At 40.5% G+C, this 25,257-nt stretch overlaps 1 protein-coding gene across 4 annotated transcripts in view; it reads right to left on the bottom strand.

Annotated features, from left to right (window-relative positions):
- The window catches only part of PLCL1 (phospholipase C like 1 (inactive)), a 316,303-nt gene that overhangs the window by 46,426 nt on the left and 244,620 nt on the right, over nucleotides 1–25,257 (bottom strand). For 2 of the 4 annotated variants that reach the window (XM_044978470.1, XM_044978471.1), the window contains exons 2-3: nucleotides 7,474–9,945; nucleotides 3,871–4,074 (exon numbers count right to left, since the gene is read on the bottom strand). In XM_044978470.1, the coding sequence (XP_044834405.1) occupies nucleotides 3,871–4,074; nucleotides 7,474–9,945 (2,676 nt within the window). Of the gene's footprint in view, nucleotides 1–3,870; nucleotides 4,075–7,473; nucleotides 9,946–10,025; nucleotides 10,241–10,771; nucleotides 10,825–25,257 lie in introns of those variants that run through there. The other 2 variants (XM_044978472.1, XM_044978473.1) reach the window with 2 other exon arrangements.

Below are 25,257 nucleotides of genomic sequence, written 5' to 3'. Positions count from 1 at the left end.
GGAGAGAAAAAAATATTGAGAGAAAATACAATAAGAAATCTAAAAATTGCTTTTACACACTACACCCATATGTAGATGAAAATATGCAACCAAACTCTAAAACCAAATATCAATACAAGTTTCCATACATAGTTAATATTCACAAGCTGGACCAAATTCTGCTTTAAGCTATGCTTGACATCAGTGTAATACAACATTCACTTGGCAGTGAATACTAGTGAAGTTAACCACCCCGCTCCTTTTTGCTTGTTCAGAGCTGTCTGAAAAATGATTCTTTGGTGCTGAAATTGCCTCAGTTGAAAGACAAATTTTTTTGGGAAAGTCTGGAAAATCTGTTCAGCCATTTTTGAATGATGCAAGTGAAAATGAGGTACCTGTCCCATTGGAATAAAAGACTATCACACTTGTGACAATAGAGAAAATTCAAATAGGGTTGAAATTTGAAGTGTGGCACATATTTGGGGCAGAACTTCATCTGTTATAGATCTGCATTTCTCCACTAACTTTAATGATTGATGCTGATCTGCGCCAGCTGACGATCTGACCTATAATATCCATTTGGAAGTGTGTCAATGGCCAAGGGAGTCTGAATCTGCAAAAAAACCACCAAAAAATCCCCAAACTTGTGTATTTCCTGGCTTTTAAAAAATTGTTTAACATTAAAATTGGATTAACATAATATCTGCATATAAATTGTGTGCAATATAGCTACTTACTCTTCACTAACGTTTTCCCCTTTCTCAAAAATCCCTAATCCCTCTCTCTTGAAATGTGTTCCTATACTACCCCAGCCTTTCCTTTCTGAGCAATATCTGGAAAAAAGTTGCTTTTTTTCACCTAACCAAAATAATTTCCCATACAGATGTTTGAATGCTGAAGAAGAGCATTCAAAAACATTTGTTCAAATTCCAAATGGCTTTTCAGTCAAACCATCTTTGTACCTCTTATTATTTGTTATTCACAAACATTTGCATAAATGTTTGAGGAATGGGATTTTTGATAGAAGTATTTGTCTCTGCACGGGAGCAGGGGTATCTGTGTGCAAAAAGAGGATTCGTTTATTTATTATTTGCTAAATGTAACATTTGTGTTTAAAAAGCTTCAGTCTTCCAATCAGGGAGGAAAAACAATACCATGAGACTTAGGTGAATGGTTACCACAAACAGCTAACAGTTTAAATGAACTATTCACAAGCAGCCAGAGGCTCAAATTTGTTTGCATAAGCTATTATGCAAATACATATGAATATTGAATACAGACACAGAAATCGGAATCTTTTTTAGAACAATTCACAAGTAAAAAAGTGCTAAATTACTTGTATAATTATTTGCAATGAACAATTCAACCATTTCTACTTTCCAGCTTAGCTTATGTCACTTTCCACATGCTAAATATTTCCATTTTAAATGTGATCAATGAACTTTTAAATGAATTTGACAGGTTCTAAAATGAGCTGCATGCTGCCCACCTCAGAGAAGATTGCTATGCCAACCTTTGAAGAAAGCGAGCAAGCACAAGTAAAGGTGAAAATGAAGAAATCCAGGAAGATTCCTATTACATGAAAAAATCTGAATTGTAGCTTTACAAATGAAACATTATATTATACCATTGTAAGTGGGTGAGAATTAGTGATAACAGTTAGGGGGATCAATTGATCATATATAGTAATAACCAAATCTATGAGTAAAACTTGGAAAATAAACAGCTATAAAGCATGTTCCTACATTTTCATATATTCTTCAAAATGGGTAAATTAATTTTTCTGCCAACACTTCATCTAAGTTTCTTGCTTTTAGTAGATTCCATCCTTTTTCTACTCTTCAGATCTCTTATACACCCTGCATTTCTTCTGGGGATTCTTTTTCTTCATAAAATGTAGAATTAAAGGTAAGTTCCACAAAACTATTGCAGAGAGGCCATTTTTTTTAAACGAAACAAATATGAAATTCTTCTGGGAGACTCTCAAACAAAATGTTACGGTAGCACAATTTGAAACATCTCATGTGCTTTGTTTCTGGAACTGTAACTCCTTTTCAAGGGTCTATAGTAATTTAAAAAAACACGTAATTGTCCAGGAAAAAGCAAACAACCCACAGAAAATGATCTTTGTCTAGCATGTCTGTTGACAAAAGAACAATCCAGTATAACAGACAGCTAATTGTTTTCAAGATCATTGCTACCCGTCTCAGAGCATCTGCATCTTCATTCACGTGGAATAGCCGAGCGGTCTATGCCCCATTAAACACACTGACAGAGTTTACCACTTTCATGGAAAAAAAAGATATGTTCAGATGACAGGTTTACCCACAGAAAAAATACAACACTTGTAGCATTTTTTTTTAAATCAGTGATTAATTTTCATAACATCCCATAACAGTTCTACTGTTAAAGGAATTAAAATATACTCCTCGAATATAAGAGATGTGCTACATGAAGGTATTTAATAGACAACTCAGTGTTAATATGAACCAACTTTGTGTGTGTGTGTCTGGGGGGGAGCCAAACAAGGCTCCAGCTGCATAAACCCAAGAGTAGTCCTTTGAGGTTAATGGACTACTTAGGTGAGTAAAGGAATAGAGCAAGTATCTGCAGAATCAGTCCCTAAGATTTGAAATCTTCGCCATTAAAAACCTATAAAGGTAGCACTTCAGCATATCTTTTATTCAAAACATACACAAAATATTTTACATGGTGTTCTGCCAAAGTCTCCCTTTGTTTTCAGTGTTATGAATACGAGCCCTTTCAGTTGAGAACTGTTGGACAACAACAACGAAGATTGTCCCTTTCTGCTCTATTAATCTCCTTATCTCTTAATTTAGCCCCACATGTTCCCTGCATAATTTAAATTCAGAGTTCACTAAAGCTTTCTAGTTTGGGTTCGCTTTTACCAGCATAAACATACACTGGCTCCCATTTTTCACCTGTCACATGGACTGACATTTCCTCTAGTAGAAAGAAATTTCTTAAGGTTAACAACCACTTCTCTATTAAAAAGAACCACCACCTGAGTCATTACAAATGCCACAATAAGGAAGGGTGGCATTTTTCACTATAACTTCTTTCAACAGTTGAAGGTGTAATCCCCACACACAGACACTATATTATACTTTGAAATATTAATGTTGAGATATATCATTTACTCTTTCATCAAGAAAAGACAACAGATTTCAATATTCTGCACACTGACACAATCTAAAAAAGAAAATAAATATTTAGAAAAACTTTGGAAAATAGGGACTTATTCTTTTTAGAAACGAATTATATTTGAACATGTTAAATCATCAACCTAAAACAGATGAAGTTGTAGGAAAATACTTTAGGGAAATATGTGGCCTCACTAACCAAGATCCTTTTTTATTCATTTCATTCTGTTTCTTTCGTATGCTCTTAGTTGGTTTTCTGTCATGAAGAATTTCTAGAAAAATTTTCCAATGGTTTATTCTAGTATTATTTGAAACATATCTTAAAACAAAAAAAAGCATGAGAACAAAAATACTGTCCGTTAGGATCTTGTACAATCTTAGCTATTTACTGCATAATCTAAGCTTTCACTAAAAATAATGAGTGGTATTAATTCTTTCTACTGGTAAAATAATGCTCTCTGTATGTCAATATCTTGCTACTCTGTAGCTCAAGCTTTGCAGAATTTTATCTCCAGCGATATAATTCACTACAATCAAACTGCAGGTAAGTGAATACAGATAAATCTATTTCATGATTACGGGCCAAATCTTGCTTATCTTATGCAAATGAATAGCCCCACTAACCTCAATGGGACCTCTCACAAGAGTAACAGAAGCATGAATTGGCCCACCATATTTCAAAATAACAACAACACAGTAATAAAAACACAGTTAGAAAAGCTCATACCAGATCGTATGCAGACATAAGCTTTTTCTGCACATCAGGCGTGGTCCCCAGAGGCTCCAGGTAAGGGAATGTATCTTTCATATAGACAGTGGCAGAGGGAGTATTGTCGCTGTTTATGAGCCGTGAGGATAAAGTCAAGATGCACTGCTTCAGACTGGCAATTGGAGGGAGTCCACAAAGCTCTTTAACGGACACAATTGCATTCTGTGCGGAAAAAATGGATTTGCATTTACTGTAGCTCATCATCCCATTCTGGTTTATAAAAGTAAGTCAATTAGTGCCACACACACACACACAACTGGTTTCGTGAGCATTTGCAAAATTCTAAGAATAAGTCTGTTCCTGTGATCATACTGTTTTGAGTGAGGATAAGAAACTCATAAGAATTAAAAGATAATCTGCAAAGAGTAAAATAAAAAAAGAGTTGTGACCTTTGCTGCTTCTTTATGATTTTTATAGAAGGCCTGAAAAAACATGTAACTGCTTTTTATAAAATGTAGGAATATCAGAAATAGAAACTCATCTTCCCTGATTTTGCTGAAGTGTTCAAAGGGTTGGAGTACTCAACCCTAACCCTTACCTGACTGGGGGAGGGGGATTTACCTTTTCACAAATAAAACTTTTATTCCAAATCTCTGTCAGCAGTTTGCATTAGGGCGTGTCCCCACAGAGAGTTACTGCATGGCAAGCCACTGTGAGCATCTACAGTGCACCAGCTTGCCGCACATTAACGTCCCATGCGGACACTGCTACAGCACAGTGACATTTCTACTAAGCTGCACTCTGGAAATTTCACTGAACTGGAGCAGTGTTCATACAGCAAGCTATTGTGCGGCAAACTGGTGCATTGTAGAGTCACACCCTGCTTGCTTATCAGTAACTCGCAGTGTAGGCAAGCCCTAAGAGTTGTGAAAAAACAAACAAAAGGGCCAGATTCTCAAGTCCAGCTCTTCTGTGCCCAATGCAGGTTTATGCTTTCTGTTCCTGGTCCAGCATCAGTCTGTCCTGAGGCACCATGGAGCAATAAGCGGGGAGGGATAGCTCAGTGGTTTGAGCATGGGCCTGCTAAACCCAGGATTGGAGTTCAGTCCTTGAGGGGGCCACTTAGGGATCTGGAGCAAAATCAGTAGTTGGTCCTGCTAGTGAAGGCAGGGGGCTGGACTCAATGACCTTTCAGGGTCCCTTCCGGTTCTATGAAATAGGTATCTCTCCATATAATAATATAACTAGAGGGCTGGTGTTAGTGCCACTGGCTGTCTACCACCCCAACTGGATGGTTCAAGCAGCTAGTGATCACTAGGGTCTAGATGTGCATGTCTAGAGATATCCTCCTGGTGGAATGCTCAGACAGCCAATTTGCCAGCCCCATAGGTGCTTTGCTCTGGCAGGCCACCTACAGCACAGCCAAGATCTGACTAAAAAGCTCTTCCCCATCAAGTGCTCATATTTCAAATCTCTAATTGTCCATTGTCCTCCAGCAAACATAAATTGGAAAAATCCGATGTTTCTCATGAGAAAAGCAAGCAAGAGAAAAATCATTGTCTTTAAGGTCTGCATTGTGGATCAGAAAAAATAAAAAGGGCAAACATTTTTTCTCTTTCATGGGTCACCTGTAAGAAAACCAAGTGACCCAGGTCAAACCTAATTAAAACTCCAGAATTTATGCAGAAGTCAGCAGACACGTGGTTGACTTGTCCTCGTGATTTACCTTCTTCCAAGTCATACCACTGTTGCCAAAATCCACAATAATCCCAGTAACAGAACATTATAGCAACCAGGAGAACACAACTGTTAACATACTGCATTTTAGACCCCTGTGAGGATAGAAAAATTTGGATCCACATCCAATCTGCATCCACAATAATGAACTTGTGACCCGCACTCCACCTTTTATATGTATTCGCATCTGCACCTGCACCCGATCCCACTGTTGGAGCCCTATGCATATACAAAAATTTGGATCTGTATCCGGTCTGCAAAGATAGTAAACAATACAGCTGCATCCACAAACATAGCTATGCACAGATATAAAGTGGATACTTGTGGATTTGCAGGACTCTATATCTTTGCAGGTCATGCATCAGAAAATGTTCAAGTAATTAACAATGGCTCTTCTATTAACCAAAAATATTCGAATGGTGCATTAGAAAATAAAATCTGTTGTCTGGTTGTCATACAAAGCATCTTTGAGAACAAGATCTAGAAGCAAAATTTAGTTTTTGAACACAAACTAATACTATTTTTAGGTCAGGTTTATAAATTATTTTCTGGTTATACTACTTAGTATATACAGCTGTAAGCTAATATTTATTGTTACAGAATAAAGGAATGTAAGGGAACAGAAGATGGAGTCAGAGGTTCAAATTAGTTATTTTCAAGGCCTGCAAGGAAGAAAAGCCTGGGAAGAGTTTCCCATTCTTAAAAATATGCTTAAGATATTCCTCTGAGAGTGATTTATAACGTATGTCATTTTGTAAACCTTTCCAGCTGCCAAAACTAAATTTGCTTTAGACTCTGTCCAGAATTGCAGGGTCAGTGAAGTAATATAAAATGTGTTCTTGTCCTGTTTTCCAAGGATAAATACAGTTTCCTTAGAAAATAGCTATTGTACATTCTCGTATATAAATAAAATTCGTATTGTTTAACCTTATTCAGTTTTGTTTCTCTTTGGCAGCATCTACACCACAGATCTGATTTTCTCCTAACTGAACCAGTGAGAATGCATGAAATTAAGCACAAAGACTGCAAACATACCATGCTGACTCACATTCTGAACCATTGCAGTTTCCTCCTGTCCATTAAACTTTTTCAATTGCACACTGGGTGCTTATCCCACAGTTCCTGACACATCTATAAGAACTGGATTCTGGGACTATGGTACAGTAGCAGGAGGTCTATCCATTTCAGCCCAAACTGAGTTAATGCTGTCCACGTTGCATTGAACCAGTTCAGACTAAACCAGCATTTAGCTAAAAGCCAAATGTAATCCCAATGGTATTTGGTTGACATGTTAAATGTATAGAGCATGTGTGTATGGGGAGGAATGTGTTTTAGGTAGGATCACATACCTAAAGGATGTGTTCTTAGCAGAGTACACATCTGTAATGTAGACAAGACCTTAATGACTCATTCATTTGGGTGTTTCTAAGCATGCATGCATGCATGCATACACACACACACACACACGCTTCTCACTAGTTAGCAAGATAAAGGTAAGCTGACATTCTTCAAAAAGGAGACAGGATGGGATGTCTCTCTAGTCCTAGGGCCTGGAGATACAAGCTAGTCCTCAACTCAAATCTCCCAATTAGCTAAAATCAGCAGAGTGGGTTTTGATTTTTTTTTCTTTTAAATATTTTTCAAAACTTAAACAGATGCTTAGCCTGACATCTATATGTTAATTAAACCTCAGTAAATATCAAGCTTTTGCAAATCAGCGTTTTATGTATTTAAACGGCAAAGGCTAGATATTCCTTTTAGTTACACAGGTATAATTTTGAAGCAAGTCCATTGACTTCAGTGGAGTTATACTGCTGTGACTGAGATCAGAATGTTCACCCAAGTGTTCAGTACAAAGCAATAATGAAGTAAAAAGTTTCATACCTGCATGTTTTCCCTCATGTCAGTGGCCTCTCGTAATGGATGCACTGCTAGTTTAAAGATATCATCTATAATCTTAAGGCTTGTGTTCCTCAGCATGGTATACTCGCTTCCTTTCTTTCCTATTCTCACCGACAGACTGCGCTTCTGTGCTTTTCCTCCTCCACTTCGATTAGTTATTGCAATGTGAACAAAAAGTGTAACATGCTCCATGATATCTCCAACAAAGGAGCGCAAGGGTATATGTCGATATCCAGGCTGTAAACATTCAAGTGGTATGGTATACTGGCCTATAAACTCATCACCAATATAATCATCATCCAAAACAACAAAACGGATCATGGCAAGTTCTGGTAGATTTATTTGGAACTCAAAGCTTTCATCAAAGATAGGATTGTCACTGTTTTGCTGAACAGTTTTAGTTCTTTGTTCTGCACAGTCTGCAGGAATTCCATGAATTTCTATGCAAACATATGGGTCTATGACATCCCCTTTTGCACAAGCTCCCTTGGGTTTTGGAAAGTTCTGACCACTGATAATTTTGACATGTAGAACTTGAGGAGAGACCCCTGGAACAATGCCCTTTGTATTTGCACTAAAGTAAGATACTGCATCACGCATAACAGAAGGTCTAAGGACATAGCCACATCCTCCATTCTGTAAAAACCAGCCAGTATGTAGGTCCATCATTGGTCCTGGAGTCTGATAGTTCATTGCCACTATCTGACAACCACAATTCCAAAAATCTTGGGGATTTAAGTTACTAGAGTCTATCCTCATAGCACTTGGATATATCCTAGACAAAAATTTCTTGTTGTAATTGACAAAATCCTCTGGATATTCGTTTGCAATTCTACTGGCCTCTGCCTCACTGAAAGAGCAGATTTCCCAATAATTCTGACTTTTCATAGATACCACAAAATCTTTGTACTGGACAGACTTGCATATCGATACTAAATCAGACAACTCTCTGCACAGCCAGATCAGCCTTGGTTCATTCACATAATCTTCAGACATTCTTCGAGATATTTCAGCCTCTTCATCTTCATCAGTGACTTCTCCTTCTAATAAATCCTGGTCAGAGAGAAGCTTCTTCCCTTTCACAATGATCTTCATTTTCAATTTCTCAGGTGATGGAAGGTAGGCTTCTGATGGTAAAGGTGCTTCTGTGTAGAGTTTGTTTCCAAAAATCTTCTTCATGTGTTGAACCATTACTTTCTGTTGTTGTATTGAGCAGTGGTTACCCAAGCAGAGAATAAGAGGATACTCTGAAGTAATGAAGGCTAATTTGTTTATTACCTCAATAACATTTCGAAAGGCAAGTGGTGATGTCATGCTATTACGGTTACAAATGATGGGCTCATTATCGGGACCATCACAAACATCAAGTTCAATACTCCTACAATTCATTTTTAAAGCCCTGACATAACCATTGATATCAGCTGGTCCTCTAAACTGGTCTTCTATTAGATAGGTATTGTGAGATGCATTGATATAGTAATGTGATAAAGGCTGAGTCATATCCTGGACAACTTTTCTGTGCTCAGGGTCAAAAATATCACATTCTGGGGACACCAAATACTGAGTAAATCCATCAATTGCCAGAAATCCCTTCAACCGTCCTTCTTGAGAAAGTTCATACCTGCGGATAATGTCTAGACACATTTCTTCAGTTATATGAGCAACTCCTTGCTCAGCTTCTAAAAAAAGCATGAGGTCATTAGCATCCAAATATTCTTTGTTTTTAGATATCTGCACTAGTAAGAAATAAACTTCAGGTCTTGTGCAAAGTTCGCTGAATGCTTCACAAAATTCCTCTTTAGTTACTCGAGTTGTTAGTTTTTCTTTGCTTTTCTGGATTTCTTTAAATTTTAACCTAATCTTTGATTCCTTTAGGGTAGGATTAAGCTGTTTGATTAACTCTACAGATGTATCTTCTAACATTATGCCATTACCATCAACATCTGCAGCTTCAAATACAGTTTTTAGCCACACAAACCGTGGGGTATTCTGGCTGTTTTCCATCAAATCCAGAGGTTGTTTGCTACGAGAAACCAGGTAACGTAAACCTGACACCCAAATGTTGGCCACATCAGCTGAATTGGCAACCAGGTCAAGTGACTCGTAGTTCTCCCCATGAATTACAGAGAATGCACAGTCTTCACTAATCTGGTCTGCAAGTCCATTGTTCCTGAATGTTTCAGTGTTCTTCCCTAGTCTTATCTCTTTTACAGCAGAAATATCAAGCTTAGCCTTGTCAAGGTCTTTCTTGGAAGGTTCCCAGCGAAGAGCTTGCAAGTCAGTGTCTAGAGTAAAAAAACGATTATAAATGCGGGAATTTGGACGGACTTTCTTCAGTTCACACCCAGCCTGCATAAAGCTGATACAGTCACTAGCACTGCTTATTTTCTTCTCGGATGGCATGCTGCTGAAGGACACAGTTTTCTTCCTTCCACATTTTTGGTTGGAAGGATCCTGTAAAATAATTTAAAAATAATTAAGTACATTTTCTTCGGCCCTTTGTCAGGTACATATAATATACAAAGCATAGCTACCTTATATTTGTTTGATCATCAAAACATAAAGCACTATCCCTTCCCATAATTCAATTCTCTACTCGGTTATAGAATATAACTACACAGTGTCTTGCTTGGCTGCAACAACACAGCTGTCACAATCACTCCTGAGAAGCATACTGGGAGGAGAGGGGCTGCGGACAATCAAGGTAACTGGAGGAGTTGGGATTGGGGAGGGTTCACTGAGCAGTGAGAAGCTTGACAGTTATGGAATTAACCTGGAGGGTTGCTATGGGGATGAAGGGAGTGGGGGGAGAGCCTAGAAGAGCCTGGGGGTGGGGGTTGAGGTAGAAGAGAAAGCCTGGGTAGGTGGGAGATGGCCTTGCCCGCGTTCTGACCCGCTTTCCATTCCCCTCCTTCAGTGTTGCCCTCTCTTGCCATATCTGGTGTTCCCACGAAGCCCCCGCCGCTGGCGTCAGGGGAACACGGGAGACTCACAGGGGTCACTGACAGGAAGGTGCGTTTCCAACACCCCAGGCTGCAGGGAACAGCCTGGAGCACGAGCCGAGCGCGCCCTGGCGGCTCAGCGACCAGAAGGGAAAGCACAGCAGCCCTCACGGGCACAGGCCAGGGTAACATCTCGTCACCCGACGTCAGCCCGGTCACTGAGGGGTCCAGGGAGCCCTCTGGGCTGCCAATGCTGCGTTCTGTCCCGGCCCCCAGCACGGGCTCCCGCCGGCTCCTGTGCTGGCCCGTCAGGCCCGTCTCAGCTCCACCCTACGCACCAGGAGGGCGCCGGCCTTCCCTCCCGGCTCCATGCTGCCTGGCAACGGGAAGGAGGAGGAGAGATCAGGCAGGTGGGAGGCAGAGAAACTGCCTAATTACCTGCTCAGCAGGCACCACAGCAGCCCCAGTGGCCAGGAGGAGCAACTGCAGCCCCAAAACCTACTGCCAGCCCAAAGCCAAAGCCTCAGGAGAATTAGTACAAAAAATATGACCTCCCTATAATCCTTGAAGCTCACAGGGCCTGATTTTCAAACAAGGCCTCCATGTTTGTGTGTGCTATTTTGTAGAGAGCATGAATGAAACGCAGGCATAAAACTGTTGGTGCAATTCTTTAATGTTGCAGAACTGTGCCTTCAAAACAATGACCTAGTTTGAAAACCAGGCCCATATTTCTTGCACTGTAGATCTGACCAGAAAACCAAATACTCAGTAACATAGTATTTTAAGGATCCCACCATGGATCTAGATGACTTTACCTGTTAAATTAAATCCCAGCATATACTGCTCCGTAAGCAGTATAAAAACTAAGTACAAATGTTTGCATTGTTGGGATAGCTATTTGAGGAGGTAGGTCATTATTAACGTTTTCTGTTTTTGAAGTATTTCTCTGCGCTTTATTGTACATCTTATATACAGCACCCTCCACATTAGCTCATTCAATAACATCTGAAGTGTTATCAAACAAATACAACCACCGTATTCAAAGCCAACTGGCTCTATTGGGAACAATTACAAAACCTCTAAACTTTAGAATTAAAGGTCTTTAGCTAATCTGTCAAGGCAATGAATTAAAACTTTTAATGACAGGCAAAATTACTCTAGCCATTTATTGTAGCATTTAGTATGCTAATCAGGATTAAAATAGGGAGAAAGAAAGTCAATGAACCCAGCACATTAGTCCAGCCTTTTTTTTTTATTTCACCAGCAGATTTTTCTGTTCCTGAGTCATCATACTGCAATTTAATATATTGCTGGTATGAAAATCTTTAAGCAACAGATGCTAATGAGTATAAATGAATGCAGCCAATTATACAGTAGTTAGTATAAGAGCCTTTTCTTTCCCACTTTTAGATTTTTAAAGAAAAAGTTATTTAAATTTAAAACAACATGTTTGTGGTTTTTAGCAAAATCCATATGAAATTCCATATCTCGCTTTTAGTGGAACACGGTAGATTCCAAAACCAGGAACTGAACCTACTTCCAATGATTTCAATGGAAGCAGGAAAAACCTCATACAGTGTTGCCAACTTCTGCAGTTTTATGGTGAGTCTTGTGGTATTTGGTGTCTTTCACACAATGATATTAATAAGCAGCAGGCTTAAAACAAGCAAAAGGAAGTACTTCACACAACACAGTAAAACTTGTTCCCAGGGGATGATGTGAAGGTCAAAACTATAACTGGATTAAAAAAAAATTAGATAAATTCATGGAGTATAAGCCCATCACTGACTATTTACCAAGATGATCAGGAATGCAACTCCCTAAGCCTTTGACTGCCAGATGCTGGGATTGCACGACAGGGGATGGATCATTTGGTGATTGCCCTGTTCTGTTTATTCCCTGTGAAGCATCTGGCATTGGCCACTGTCGGAAGACAGGATACAAGGTGAGATGCACCATTGGTCTGACCCAGTATGGCCGTTCTTACGTTATGCTCTTAAAGCCCCAGCGTCTGTAATCAAAACATTGAATGAGAATCTCAGCTTTCAATTAAAATAAAAGGTAAGTTTCTAGTCCTCATGGTTGTGGGGAAGTGGTTGAAAACATTAAACAAATGCACGATAAAGGCTCAGAAAGCTGAAGGCATATGAAAAGTACTCAATGTGTGGTGGTGGTTTTTTTTTTTAAATCTCATGATTTTTAAGCTAGTCTCATATTTTTGGTGGGGACACATGATTTTTGAATGTTTGGAGGTTGGCAATACCGCTCATATTAATTTAGAAAGAATTCACATTTAAAGTCTTCTTAAATAAATACAGTAACTGAGACATTTTTGGACTTTGAATCTATAGCAATCTATACAATTATTGAGGTACTCTGGGCCAGATCCTCGGCTGGGGTAAATCTGTCCCACTGACTTCAGTGGAGCTCTAAAGATCTGTCATTTTGTCTTTGCCAGAGAGAGCAGCAAGATTTGTTACAAAGCATGCTCACCAATTGGCTTCTGTGGAAAACACACAAGTTGTTTATTTTTAGTTGTGAAATGGCTGTGGTTTTTTATGGCAGTGGTACCTTGAATCAAACAATTTATTTTAGGTGACAAAAATAATGGGCCTTCCTGGGACCATTGAGTGCTGCCTTTAATGCTTACTCTTAATCTTTAGGGTTTATTGCAGAGAGTTTTTAGTTGGTGTCATATAGGCAATTTAAAATTGTAGAAAAATAGTGTTTCCTCTCCAAGAAGGACTTTTTCATATCTGTTTATCAAGTCAATCAATTCAAATCTAATCCTGGGGACTAATTATGTAAAATGAGCAGGATTTGGATGTTATTGCAACTGATATAATTATTTTAATTGACATTAACAACTAATCACTCTAATCTACAATACAATACATGGAGGAGAAAACAATGCAATTTGCAATTGTAAATTGATCCAAGAATGAGCTCATAACCACTCCAGGTGTTCCTTATTTGGTCACTATTGTATGATTTCTTTGTAATGCTTTTAAAATGAAGCCTGAAATTTGTATATAATTTCAATTTAATAAGGCAGTTTTCATTTCAAAATGTAATCATCCAAAACATTTATTCAAGTTTTGCAAACATTAAATGCTCAAAAAAGTGTGCCGTTAATCTTTTTTAAACTATAGCTTTATTAAATCTCAGGGAGGGGACATATTTTCTTCTAGAGGTGCATGCTTACCTAACATTAAGAAAATAATCTAATTTACATTTCTCAGTTAGTGGTGGAGCAGGTTCCACTAAGGACATTTCCGTGAACTATCTATTTTGTTATTCCATAATTTGTTTATTTAAAATAAAAAGAGCAAGATTTACTAACAAATCAGCCTGCTTCCATCTGTAAGTAAGCATCAAACAAAGATTCTCCTGATAATTAGATTTTATTTCACGCAGATGAATAAAAGCTATTTAAACAAAATAAAAACCCCAAAACAAACAAAATGTGTTTTTTCTCAGAGAAAGCCAGACCCTGACCTCTGCTCTTGCACCTTTACACTGCTCTAGTGGGGCAGCTAAGGATTCAATCAGTGTGGTGTAGCCAGCTCCAAGCCTTGCTACCTCTCAACACTGGGGGCATGATACAAGATGGAACAATTTAGAGAAGCGTCTGGACTGCTCTAAGTTATGCAAGGGGTCAATTCAGTCCTGCCTGTCCCAGAGACTGGAGAAGAGCAAAGGGGGCTTGAAGCCAACTTTGTTTCCACTCAGGTCCAGTGTTGAGTTTAGCTCAGGTAGACCCAAGGCTCAGGACCAATATAATTAGTTATTTTCTTACTTTACGTCTCTAATAAATTCAATTCCTATGTTTTATTCTTCTAACAACATTAAACTACAAATACTTTTATGTTGCAATGTCTCTATTGGCTATAACTCCTGATCTATGTCACCTTTCACTCGGAACTAAATACAGGAATGATTACAGACACCTAACAAGCTAAAAGGTGCCAAGAGCTTATGTGTATGAATAGCAAAACTGTGTTCTTGTGCTAAATGCCCAAGGTATCAGAGGTGGCTCTAGCCATTTCGCCGCCCCAAGCACGGCGGCACGCCGTGGGGGGCACTCTGCCGGTCGCCGGTCCGCGGCTCCGGTGGACGTCCTGCAGGCGTGCCTGTGGAGGGTCTGCTGGTCCCGCGGCTCCGGTGGACCTCTCGCAGGCGTGCCTGCAGATGCTCCACCGAAGCCGCGAGACCAGCGGACCCTCCGCAGGGACGCCTGCGGGAGGTCCAACGGAGCCACCTGCCGCCCTCCCGGAGACCGGCAGAGCGCCCCCCGCGGCATGCCGCCCCAAGCCGTCGCTTGGTGTGCTGGGGCCTGGAGCCGCCCCTGCAAGGTATTCATGCTGCAGACTATCAGGAAACTCTCCATTGTATTCACCTACAGAAGAACAAATCTTTTATTAATCCAAAACACTCACTCAGTTTAAAAGCACAATGCGATGCTTACTGAATCCTTGAGATTCAGAGTGTGTCTTTCTCAGAGACCTTAGATAAAGCAAAATAGAACTTGGCAGGTAGTAAGCACAGTAGGACTTCTATTCACCCCTTACCTTTCCACTCCTTGCATGCCACCAAGGAGCGTCTGTATCAGCCAGTCTGTATAAGCCAGTGTGGAGGGCTCCAGTGGGAGCAGGTCAGGAGAGCTGCCACAGGATTTCCAGTGGCCTTAACACAACAGGCCGGCGACAGAGAGAGGCTACCAGCACTTTGAGTCCTGAAGGCTAGAAAAACAGCTGGGGGGAGAGGGGGAATGCTGTCCCCAGCTTATGGACAAATTTCATCCCCAAAGCCCTGTCCAGTTTGCTCCACATCAAGCCTGATGACTCAGGCTTTATCCAATGAAATGCTCATCTCTAACAACTCTACTATAAAAGCTTTGTAACAAACAGTACAGCAGTGAACTCCTGCAGTTACTTCCATGCACCAATGTCAGGTTTTTTTTCCTTCAGACAGTTCACTGAGTCAAGTTTGACTTGGTCAGTGGTAATTCTAGCTTTATCATCTCAACCATAATAGCAGCATCAGGTTGCCATAACATACACAGGTCTGTGTGACTTTTCAAAAGAAAGTATTTTTTCCTAACTATAGGCATACACTTCCTCTACATTTCTCCTATTATAGATCCAAACACAAACCTGGTGTTCTCCCTTTTCTTACTGGAAGGGTGTCACAAAGCTGAGGGGGACCAAATCTCATTCCTCTGGGTGTAAACTGACCTCTGCAGGGTTCAAGCAGATCTTTTTCTTCCCTGTGTACAGCAATGCACACTAGACTAGGCAGGTGTATTTTGGGAGGGATGGGGCGTTACAACTTCCCCCAAAGGATCATGTATTGACTACTACCACAGCTTGATTTGATGGTCCAGAGATCTGATCAATGAATCCTGACTATGTGCCTTTAAGTAATATTTATTACAGCAGAACCTCAGAGTTATGAACACCTCAGGAATGGAGGTTGTTCATAACTCTGAAATATTCGTAACTCTGAACAAAACATTACGGTTGTTCTTTCAAAAGTTTACAAGTGAACATTGATTTAATATAGCTTTGAAACTTTACTATGCAGAAGAAAAATGATGCTTTCCCTTTAGTTTTTAGTAGTTTACGTTTAACGCAGGACAGTACTGTATTTCCCTTTTTTGTTTTGATTTGGTGTTTTTTGTTTGTTTTGTCTCTGCTGTTGCCGGATTGCATACTTCCAGTTCCAAATGAGGTGTGCGGTTAATTGGTCAGTTCATAACTCTGGTAAGTTACTGTATATTTAAATGGATTAATCCTTCATAGTTTCACGCTTTCTGAGCTGTTTTGCTTGTGTCCCTTATTAGGAGTGTTTGTCTCCACACTGTATTCAGGTTTGAATTTGGTCTATACAGCACTGTGTCTCTAAGAAAATATTTAAGATAATTGCCGGGGATCTCAAAGGCATCTATAAGAGCCACATATATTTGACTATAGACATGTTTTGAAATCAAAAAGAAGAATACTTCAGAGCTTCTTTCTACTGAAAACATACAGTCTCGAAGAATGGGAACCAAAACACCAACTGTAAAGTAGTGTTTATAAGCACTGCTGTTTTTCCATGGTTAAAAAAACCCATAAATAAATTCAGACCAACTGAACTGATTCATCTTAACTTTTCACATTTTGTAAAAAAAGAGAAAGCAATAACTTATGGCGATTTCCCATCATAAGAGCCTTCATGCAAGACAAAAAATATAAGTGTACAGAACACTATTTACGAAAAGTCACTACTCATAATTAGTGTGTGTACAGCTTACTGAGGGTGCATAGAGAGGGAAATCCTATATTCACTATAGGAAGCAATAATGCTTTCAAAGTGCCAACATTTTTCAAAAGTTTCTACAGATTTGTGTTGCTCAGTTTTTTGGGTGCCCAACTTGAGACCCATAGAGCCTGGTTTTCAGAAGTGAAGAGTTCCCACAATTCCGCAGCAGTCAAGAAGAGCTGCAGGTGCTCAGAACCTCTGAAAAATCACACCACAGGCATCTCAAGTTGGGCGCCCAAAGACTAAAGCACCCCAATGAGTGCATATTTCTGAAAATGTTGGCCTATACCTTCTACTACAAAACAGATTAAAACACATGGGTCTGACTATATCATATATAATTGTTTACTTACAAATGAAATAATGGTTTACCAGACGCTGACCCATCATAACCTCTTGTGACTATGAAATGATGCCTTGTCCTTTTATGACCCATCTCTGTGGGGTTCTCTTTTGTGGACTTTTCTGAGCAGGAAATACTTACATATTTTTCTTCTGTATAGAATATTGAGTATTACTGAACTCCCAATTTGTCTTTTGATAGAATCCTTATCTATAATTATTGCCAAGGCTTAAGAATACCTTTTAAAATGCATTTAAAACATTTGTATAATTTCTTTAAAAAGTGACACTATGGCTCTAATGTTGACACTGCCCTTAGAATTTGCTTCACATTTGAGTGAGAATAGTAGCTAATGGAAAAGGAAGGTGGGACAAACGTCGTAACTTCATAACACATTAGGGCAACTAATGTGGCATTCCATTCCTAATGAAAGGGAGCAGAGTTCGGGTTATGCTCCTGATTCCAAGTTTTGCTCAGGGATACAAAACAAGGAGCATAGATTTTCAGAGATGGAAAAGTTCTACTAATTGAATCCATCCATCTGCATGGGCAGGATTAAAAAGTTAAAAATAAGATTAAGTGATTCAGCTTCCTACTACTGCTGTGCAGTAGATGTGGCAAGTTATCAAAATATAATAGAAGGAGAAACTGTTTCACATTAGTTAGGTGACTTGTCTATCAGAGCTGAGATTTAGAACCTGGGTCTTCTCATTCCCAGGTCTGCACAATAACCATTAAACAATGATTCCTTAGGCCACAATCCTAACACTTATGCACATGTTTAATGTCAAGCAGGTGAACAATCCTACTGAGTTCAGTGAAAGTTGAGTACATGTGCAAGTATTAGCAGGATCAGGGCCTTAGTTTTCAACTGATTGTCTCAGAGGAAAAAGGCTGCTTCAGCTCAGATTTAAGCTGGTTACCAGAATAGAAGAAATTCTATTATCAAACGTACCCTCCTCATCAGAAGTACTGAGTATGTATATTTTGGGATCAGTGAGTCACTGGTAGCTGTGGAAAAACTCTACCCTACCCAGGCTAACCTCTGACCAACCTATATTTTGCCATTTAAATCATAGCACTAATAGAAATAATTACAAGGAATCCACACATACACACAAAATGTCCCCTCCCCCCACCAAAAATAATAGAACTCAAATTGTCAGGTCAGAAGTCAAGAACTAATGCAGTAATACTGATCAGACAATGACCCTACACATGTGAATCCCAAGCTCATATGCTTCTTAAGCCAGAAATTAAACTACATCAAATGTATCTAACATGTCAATAGCAATGAAGCTTCCTTTAAGAAATACAAAAGAGCAAAAGCATCACTAATGGCAGACACCTAAAGTCCTTATAGAACTGTAGAGCCTCTGCGAGGAGAGCTGACATTTATCGCTAAATGCTGAGAGCTAAACTTGGTAAGTACAGTTAAGACCAGTCTGCAAATCCACTTATCTCTCTCAGAAACTAGTAGCATTTTTACTGAATGATTTTGCTGTTAAAAGAAAAGCCTTATTCTAATCTCTCCCACTTCCCAGGAACATGGGATCTAAAATAATTCAAAAGCAGTCTCCTCTGTCCTTCAATTATATGGTGATAAAATGAGCATCCTGAATAATACATAAGTTATGGAATACAATGTGATTTATTTAATCAGTAAACTGGTTAAATAAAGTACTTCCAGGGGAAGCACGTTAAGTCTATTGATACTTTAACGGCAAAGGAGTATTCTGCTTATTTGGAACTACTGCAGGTGCTCAAGTGGTATTCAAGATACAATTCTGGTCTTTGTAATGTTTAGAGGCTTAGGTTACTTGGTCTCTCCCCAAAGAACCTTTCACACTTCTGTCCCTCCTCCCCACCAGATTGTGGATCGAGAATTTTCAAGGAAGATCCTGTGGCACAGTGTAATGGGGCTCAGCCATGGGGCTATCATGAGCAGCGTATATAGCCACAAAGAATAAAAGTGCTCCTCATCATGATGGTTAGATTTAAAGTGTCCCTTTTACGTTTCAGCACAGCAGAACAACTCACACTGCATACTGTTCTTTCTCAAATAGCTCTGAGTGCTGTAAATGCTTGAGAACAATCATTTTCATCTGGGTTTATCAAGATCCCGGACACAATCCTCATTCAATATCCCAAGGGTGTCATGTTGGTCATTTTTTTCACATAGCAGAGGTAGGTGCACCAGAAATACTGACATGACATATGGACTTGAGATAGTTCTACTGCCTAAATCCCATTCAATCACTATGCATTATTGCCTGGTGACAAATTTCTCTCTCTCTCTCTCCCTCTCTCTCTCTCTCCCCCCCCTCCCCCCCTCCCCGCCCTCTCTCTATATATATTTTCTGTGTATGGCAGAATAGCACAATATATATAAACTGGCATATTGTGCAGGATCAGACCATTTTATAAAGGTGAAAAAAATGTTCATGTTTGAAATCTGCTTTCAAATACACCCAACACACACAACCACCTGCCTGTTTTCAGCCCTGCTTTGTGATCATTTTTGGAGTAATACACAAGGAAACCATCAAGAATCAAAGCAAGTAGATGAGGTGGTTTTATAACTGTGTAAACCAGAGCATATAGAGATTAAGTGACCTGTCCAAGGTACACAGCAAGTCAGTTTCAGAGCTGGGATTGTAGCACAGATCTCCTGAATGTTGGTCTTGAGCTCAAGTCCACTAGACCACAGCTGTTCCTTAATATCGAGAGAGAGAAGGGGGAGAGGGAGGCAAAACAGACCAAATTTAACTTCTGAAAGTATATTTAACTTCTGAAATTCAAAATTGGAACAGATATGCATTAGCAGGGAAGGATTCATACTCTGAACCATAAACAGATTTACGGTCTCCAGATAATATCCTAGAACGGCTCATGTCACAGATTTCATCAATTTTCAATATAGCTGCTGTTACTAGAATGAATTAATGGGCAAAACTTTCTATCAAATTTGTGCCAATTTTGACAAATGTTATCTCTGCAGATTTTAAATATTAGATACCTATGACAGTAACAACAAGGAAAGCAAGGAGAAAGACACAAAACCAACTGATCCATTCTTATGATTGTAATGACACTGAGAAGCAGCACAAATCAGCAACCTTCAAAAATCAGGCTTACGGACAGAATGATACAACTCCTACAATCATTCCTGTATATGCTGCCAAATCACACTCCTGGACTAACCTGAAGAATTCAATAGCTTGTGAGAACAGATATTAATGTTGAAGGCCCAGATCCAGCCATCCCTACTGACACAAAATTCCTTCTGTCTTCAAAGGTTTGCCTGAGTACAGACTGAATAAGGACTGAGGGATTTGGTCCAAAGTTCAACTAAGTCATGACAATACAAAAATTCTCTTTCTCAAACTAGTTTGGCACAAAACTGTGTGTTTCTCTAACATAAAATAAACAGATCAAGAGTATCAGACAGGCAGATCCACAAAAACACTTGGTGCAGATTTTCAAAGGTATTTATGTGCCTAAAGATGCAAATAGATGCCTTGTAGGATTTTCAGAAGAATCTAAGCATCTAATTCCCACTGAAATCAAGGGGAGTTAGGCACCTAGGTGCCTTACGAAAATCCCACTAGGCTGCTATCTGCATCTTTAGGTGCCTCAATGTCTTTGACAATCTGGACTTTAGCTAATTTAATTGTTCACAGGGTTCCACCCAGATTCTCTCGCACACTCACCATTGTGAAAAAGCAAGGACCCTAGACATAGTTATATTATGTATGAATGAAGGGGAGGGGAGGGGAAGTGTATCCTGGGGAGCGATAGCAGCATTTACAGTGGGCTTCTCAACAAACCCAGGGACCAGCTAGACACAAAAGAAGGAAAGACACAGAGGAAGGAGTGTCATCAGGAGCTTAATAATGGCTTTGTAGTGAGCTTTTCATCAAAAGGGGAGGAAATGTCATTCCCCAGAACGGCCACCCTGAGGGAACAGAAGAATGCAGGCAGGATGCAGACAATGACCTAACAATTCTGAGATACTGAATAGTCCCCACTGGAGAAATTCAACAGGAGACAAAATTATAATGGCTTGTCTGCTTTCCTCTGCCCCACCAGCACTAAAACCCCTTTGAATTTCATCAGAGCACTAGAATTTATGATGGGGAGAAAAAAAGAGAAGGGAAACTCAAGAGCAAAATATTTGACACAATTTATTTGCTGTGTCAAAAACAAACAAACAAACAAAAAAACCTAATGCCAGCATTGTTCAACCTGCTCAGTCCTAACCTTGAGGAAAGTTAGAAATTTTGTTGGTCAAATTACAGAGAAGAAAAAAGAGCAGCACTTTAAAATTCCAACTGAAAATGCTTTCTGGAAATAAGGTTTCCGTAAGGCAAGCACAGTGTTATAATACTAAAACTAATCATTTCATTTAAACCCAGTCCTGCAATCAGATGCATGTAACTAAAGTCAATAGGTTCCAGGCAGGCACAAGGGTCCAGAGAGCTTTCATTTATATATTTCTTTCTTTCATTTGGTGTATAGGTTGGAACTCCCTGTAATAATGATATCACATGGGTCTCAAATTCTGCCACCCCTGTTCATGTTAGTAGCACTTGACTCTGCAAGAAGTCTCATTAAGTCCCCTGGGGTCCATGGTGGAAGGTACTCTTCAGGGTGGCTCAGGGTAGCAGAATCTAGCCCTTACTTATCAAGCAGTTCAACAAAGATCCACAGAGAGATAACAGATACAGTTGCTCTGTGCGTGTATGCACACCCCCGTACAGCCCCACCAAGGGGCTTACATGTTGCACAGGACTTTGCGTAGCTCCTCAGATTTTTACTCTTGCTGCGTAACAAACCCTTGATTTCATGTATAGTGGCAGAGTTCCTACTACTTATATTTAAATATAGGCTTTTCGTGTGGAAGGCACCAAAGGTGAAATTCACCTCCAGCTCTCACAAAGCCTAAGAGAACAGGCTTGGCATAGAATTCTGTGTGATTGGGTGAAGTCAAATCTATCAAATCCAACCAGGGGACAGGCGGTGCTCCTCCATGCAGCTCTGTGGAGATTTCAGAGCACTGGAGACACACTAGTGTGGGTTCAAGTCTCTCCTTGCAAACCTCCCTTCACAGTCTCCTGAAGAACCTAGAACCTTCCCTTGCAGAACTGTGCCCCCTCACTCCCCCGCTCTGCCTGGGCAGTGCAAGCGTTAAGTGGTGGAGGCAGCCTTCGGTGGACGTGCCCCTCTTGGGTCTATTTCTCCTTAAAAATGCATAGAGCAGAGAGTTTAATAGAACATCAGTGCTCCTCTGGTAACAAATAAGCCTCCAATTACCTCCTAATGCCCCTCCACAGTGCTCTATTATTCTAAGTCAGGGGTGGGCAAACTACGGCCGGGGGGCCACATCTGGCCCTTCAGATGTTTTACTACGGCCCTCCAGCTCCTGCTGGGGAGTGGGGTCGGGGGTTTGCCCTGCTCCGTGCGTGCCGTGGTTCCCCATGGCTCCCAGAAACAGCGGCATGTCCCCCGTCCAGTTCCTAGGCTTAGGGGCAGCCAGGGAGTTCCGCACGCTGCCTCTGCCCCAAGCGCCTCCCTGACAGCTCCCAGTGGCCAGGAACTGCAGCCAGTGGGAGCTGCAGGGGTGGTGCCTGTAGACCGGGCAGTGCGCAGAGGTGCCTGGGCATGCCTCCGCATAGAGCTGGAGAGGGGACATGCCGCTGCTTCCAGGAGCTACTTGAGGTAAGTGCCACCCGGAGCCTGCATCCCTGACCCCCTCTTGCCCTCCAAACCACTCCATCCCAGCCCGAAGCACCCTCCTGCACCCTAAACTCCCCATTTCTGGATCCACCCCAGAGCCCGCACCCCTAGCCGGAGCCCTCACCCGCTCCCACACCCCAACCCCCAATTTCATGAGCATTCAGGGCCCGCCATAAAATTTCCATACCCAGATATGGCCCTTGGGCCAAAAAGTTTGCCCACCCCTGTTCTAAGTGCTCCATTTGCTCCCATTTGTAATTCTTAAAAGTCTCCCAAGGCCTGCTTTTCAGGCCATCCTCTGGATGACTGGAGTCCTGGGAAATGGACCGAATAGCTCCAGATACTCTAACCGAATCAAAAATGAAGACAGGGTCACTTTTATTCTTCAACTGTCCAGGAAAAGCAGTAACAGGATGAGAGATCTCAGCTCTAGTGTCCTCAAGGTCTCCATACCAAAGATCTTCTTTTGTTTATAGATTCTTATTTCTTTAGATTGATACTAAAATTAAAAGGTTCCTCCACTCAAAGCCCGAGGGGCCCTGGCATAAGTCACAAGAAGAAAAAGATAAAAATTAGCAGCTTACCTAACAGCAGCCACAAAACTCTGCCCCCTACACAACTGCCATCCCTCAACACAGACCTACCTGCTACCAAACCCTCCCCCTGCAAAAGCACAAGCAAACAGATATACCTTACAGCATGACCTTAAGGTCAATTTACAGGAAGGGGGGAAAAGGGGAGCAAGGGGCTTGGTTCAGAAGCTGAGGGGTCCTCAGGGAGAATACCATACCCCACACACCCCCTCTTTTAAATGCCAGGGCTTCCAGCTCAAGCACCTCCACGTGGCACAGGGAGAGAGCTGGCCTCTCAAGTAGGAAGGTCCCAAGTTATTTAGGACTTTAGGTCAAAACTAACATTTTAAATTCAATCTGGAAACTTGTAGGCAGCCACTGTAGGTCACAGAGCTTGGATGATGAGTTTCCCCTGGAGAAGCTTTGTTTAACATGCTGGACACTGCATTCTGCACCTAATTAAGTTTCCAGATTGATAAAAGGCATAAATTCCAGGTAAAGTACACTGCAGTGATACTGGCTGGAGTTGACAAAGGCCTGGATCATGGTAGCAAGTCCTGCATCTGAAAGAGTTAGTCAGAATCTGCTATGCAGGCGCAAATAGTAAGAAGTATTCCTGCCACCACTGCTATCATGTTGTTTAACAACATTTATTGAAGAGTGAGATCTAATCTGAAGTTTATTTATGAAACTGGATAAGGGAATGTTCCCTAAAGTTTGGTGACCTTAATTCTGGTGCTAGATTTGCAAGCCAACCTTGCTAGAAACATAAATTTCTTTTATTCAATGTACTAAGTTCACAAATCTAATCTAAATGAACAGCTGGGTCATTCTTCCTCTAGGCATAATAAACCCTGCATGTTTTGAAATATGTAACTCTTCTATTTCACAAATATCTATTTGCTTTCAGTACAGGTATAAAGCAGAAGTGTTATGAACCTCAACAAGTAGTCTGGAAAGTCAGCAGATAAAATAAAGTAGATCACAGATCAGGAGTTGAAAAGAACAGAAGCATCAAGGTTTCAGAGCCATTCTAGTGGTACAGGGAACCACTGCTCGGGAGCTCTAGAGCCTGGCTGTAAACATAAAGTATTGCTAGGAAACTGTGCTTACGCACCTAGGGTACGTCTACACTTTGAGCTGGGGGAGTAATTCCCAGCTTGAGGAGACATAACCAGGCTAGCTCCGATCGAGCTAGCGGGCTAACAATAGAGCATAGCTGCAGCCACACGAACAATGGAAAGAACTAGCTGGTCCAAACATGTACCTGTCCGAGATCTTAGGCATGTACCTGGAGCAGCTAGCCCCTCCTGCCATGAGAACTACCTTCTATTTTTAGCCCACTAGATCAATCAGAGCTAGCCTGGTTATATCTCTTCAAGCTGGGAATCACACCTGAAGCATAGACATACCCTTAGAAGCTTTCAGTTACGGTGTTACCCTTGATGTAAAAGCTATTGTGCTCTGGGGAATGGGAAAATGAGCACTACAATAACTGCACATTTCAGCATAACTGTATTGCTCTTTTCCCTTGCTAATCAGAGATCCCAAAATGGGCACAGTGAACACAAAAGAACATCTCAGTGAAGTTCTGATAAGAGAGAGACTGGGCAATTTCCCACCATCCCTAGTTGTAATAAGATTTGGAAGTGGTCTGCTACATCAGCACTGAATGTGCTGTAGAAATAATCCTAGCTACTTGCAAGAGATAAAGAATAATAGTGAAAAAAATTCACTTCTAATCTACAGGAAATTCTATAGGACTGAAGATGTAAATATTAGAGAGAGATGATCCTTATATTTTTTTTAATACTCTTTTTAAATCAACAGGCCCAGATAACTTGCATGCAAGAGTTTTAAAAGA

The sequence above is a fragment of the Mauremys mutica genome, chromosome 10 (genome assembly GCF_020497125.1).
Source record: "Mauremys mutica isolate MM-2020 ecotype Southern chromosome 10, ASM2049712v1, whole genome shotgun sequence".
Classification (NCBI taxonomy): domain Eukaryota; kingdom Metazoa; phylum Chordata; order Testudines; family Geoemydidae; genus Mauremys; species Mauremys mutica.
The sequence above is the reverse complement of the archived record's forward strand: the minus strand, read 5'-3'. Positions and strand labels throughout refer to the sequence as shown.